This window comes from Myotis brandtii, unplaced genomic scaffold, assembly GCF_000412655.1.
Source record: "Myotis brandtii unplaced genomic scaffold, ASM41265v1 scaffold2603, whole genome shotgun sequence".
Lineage (NCBI taxonomy): Eukaryota > Metazoa > Chordata > Mammalia > Chiroptera > Vespertilionidae > Myotis > Myotis brandtii.
Genome location: NW_005359896.1, coordinates 6,819 through 8,319, shown reverse-complemented (window position 1 = coordinate 8,319; position 1,501 = coordinate 6,819). Strand labels below are relative to the sequence as shown.

Genomic DNA, 1,501 nt, shown 5'->3' with positions numbered 1-1,501 from the left:
GCCTGCGTGGCTCATGCAGGGCCTGGGCCTGGGAGGCCTGTGCAGAGACGCGGGCCGGGCCCTGAGCCAACGTTCCCTCTGTGATCCGTGCCCTCAGGCGCCAGGTCACTGCCCATCAGGTCAGCGTGATGCACTGTTGTCACCACCCAAGGCCCCCTCATGACGCCCCCCACCCTCGGCCAGAGACGGATAAAACATGACAAGCGGGACGTGCAGGGCAAGCGATTTATTGAAGCAAGACGTTGAAACCTCTACATTTTCCAGGGAAGGTCAGGGCATCCTTGAAAGCAGGGGCCCTCGTAGGTGGGGTTTATGAAAGCTGCTTGTTACACTCGAAATTTACTATCGCCTGAAATAGACACAGAGAGAAAGGGTCGTCAGTCCCGTGGCCCCTGGAGATGCCACAGGTCCTGCCCTCTGGACTGATGGGTGAGGACGGAAAGTGGCTAGGCCACAGGGACTGGGCCTGGCTCTACAAAAGCTGCCAGATCCCCAAGAGCCTCCCTCCTCACGGGGTGGGGCCAGCTCCCTCCCTTCCCTGCCTCCCCCTGCGCACCCTCACCCCATGGCAGTCCCCAGGGACAGTGCCTCCTGCCTCCAGTGAGGGACCTCGCCCTCCAGAACGCTCCCAGGCAGGGAGGCAGCCGGGTCTGGCCCTTCACCATCACTGCCTGGGCCCTGGCTATCCCCCTTCAGGACACGTGGAGAACCTGGAGCCCAGGGAGGGGCCTGCTGAGGCTGTGCAGCCTGAGGCTGGCTCAGTGGGTGTCAGATCACCATACACCCTTGGCCACGGGCCCCTCTCTCAAAGGTGAGCAGAGGGACAGGTGCCCCCCACCTGTGCCCCCCAGAGCAGCACCCTCCTCCCTCCTGGCCATGCAACTGAGCAGCAGTGTCTATGCAGAAAGAATGAAGTTACCAAAAAGTGGGCAACTGATAATCGGTCCTGAATGGAGAGGTTGTCTACGCATGTCTTCACTTTTAGCTTGGCCTGTTTAGCAGCTTGAGGGGCATCGAATTTTTGAATCTGGTTGTTAAAGCCCGTTTTAGTACCCATTACGAAGCTCATCACTTCTTTTCCAAGGGCTGGACACACTTTTGCATTTGCTGGAACAGAAGAAAAAGAAACACCATTGATGTAGGAAAGTCACTTTCCCCCATGGCACTGTTACCCCAAAAGGAGACAAGAACCCAGGACGAGATGGGCTCCTCCCTTGACAAGGCAAACTCCCCCAAGTCCTCACTGGCGCCGGGTCACAGAGCACACAGCGGAGCCCGGATGGAGCACAGGTGACCACCCCTGGTCAGTCTTCCCCTTTAGCAAGTACACCCAGGCCTTCCCAAGAGTCCCCTGCTTTGCCCCAGTCACTGACCCTGGATTTCAAAGACTCAGCTTTGCCCCTCAATAGAGCCTCACCTGCCTATGTCTGGCTACTTGGCGAGGAAGCTGTTAGCCCTCAGTCTTTCCAGGGAAGGGTAGGGTCAGGTCCTGGCAGAGGGC

The 1,501-nt window shown here is 58.6% G+C and overlaps 1 protein-coding gene across 1 annotated transcript in view; it reads right to left on the bottom strand.

The window, feature by feature from the left end:
* Window positions 1-211: 211 nt before the first annotated feature.
* The window catches only part of LOC102241139 (secretoglobin family 1D member 2), a 2,582-nt gene continuing 1,292 nt past the window's right edge, over window positions 212-1,501 (bottom strand). The window contains exons 2-3 of the mRNA XM_005868110.2: window positions 920-1,107; window positions 212-349 (exon numbers count right to left, since the gene is read on the bottom strand). Coding sequence (XP_005868172.1) covers window positions 311-349; window positions 920-1,107 — 227 coding nt within the window. The 3' untranslated portion in view covers window positions 212-310. The remainder of the gene's footprint in view (window positions 350-919; window positions 1,108-1,501) is intronic.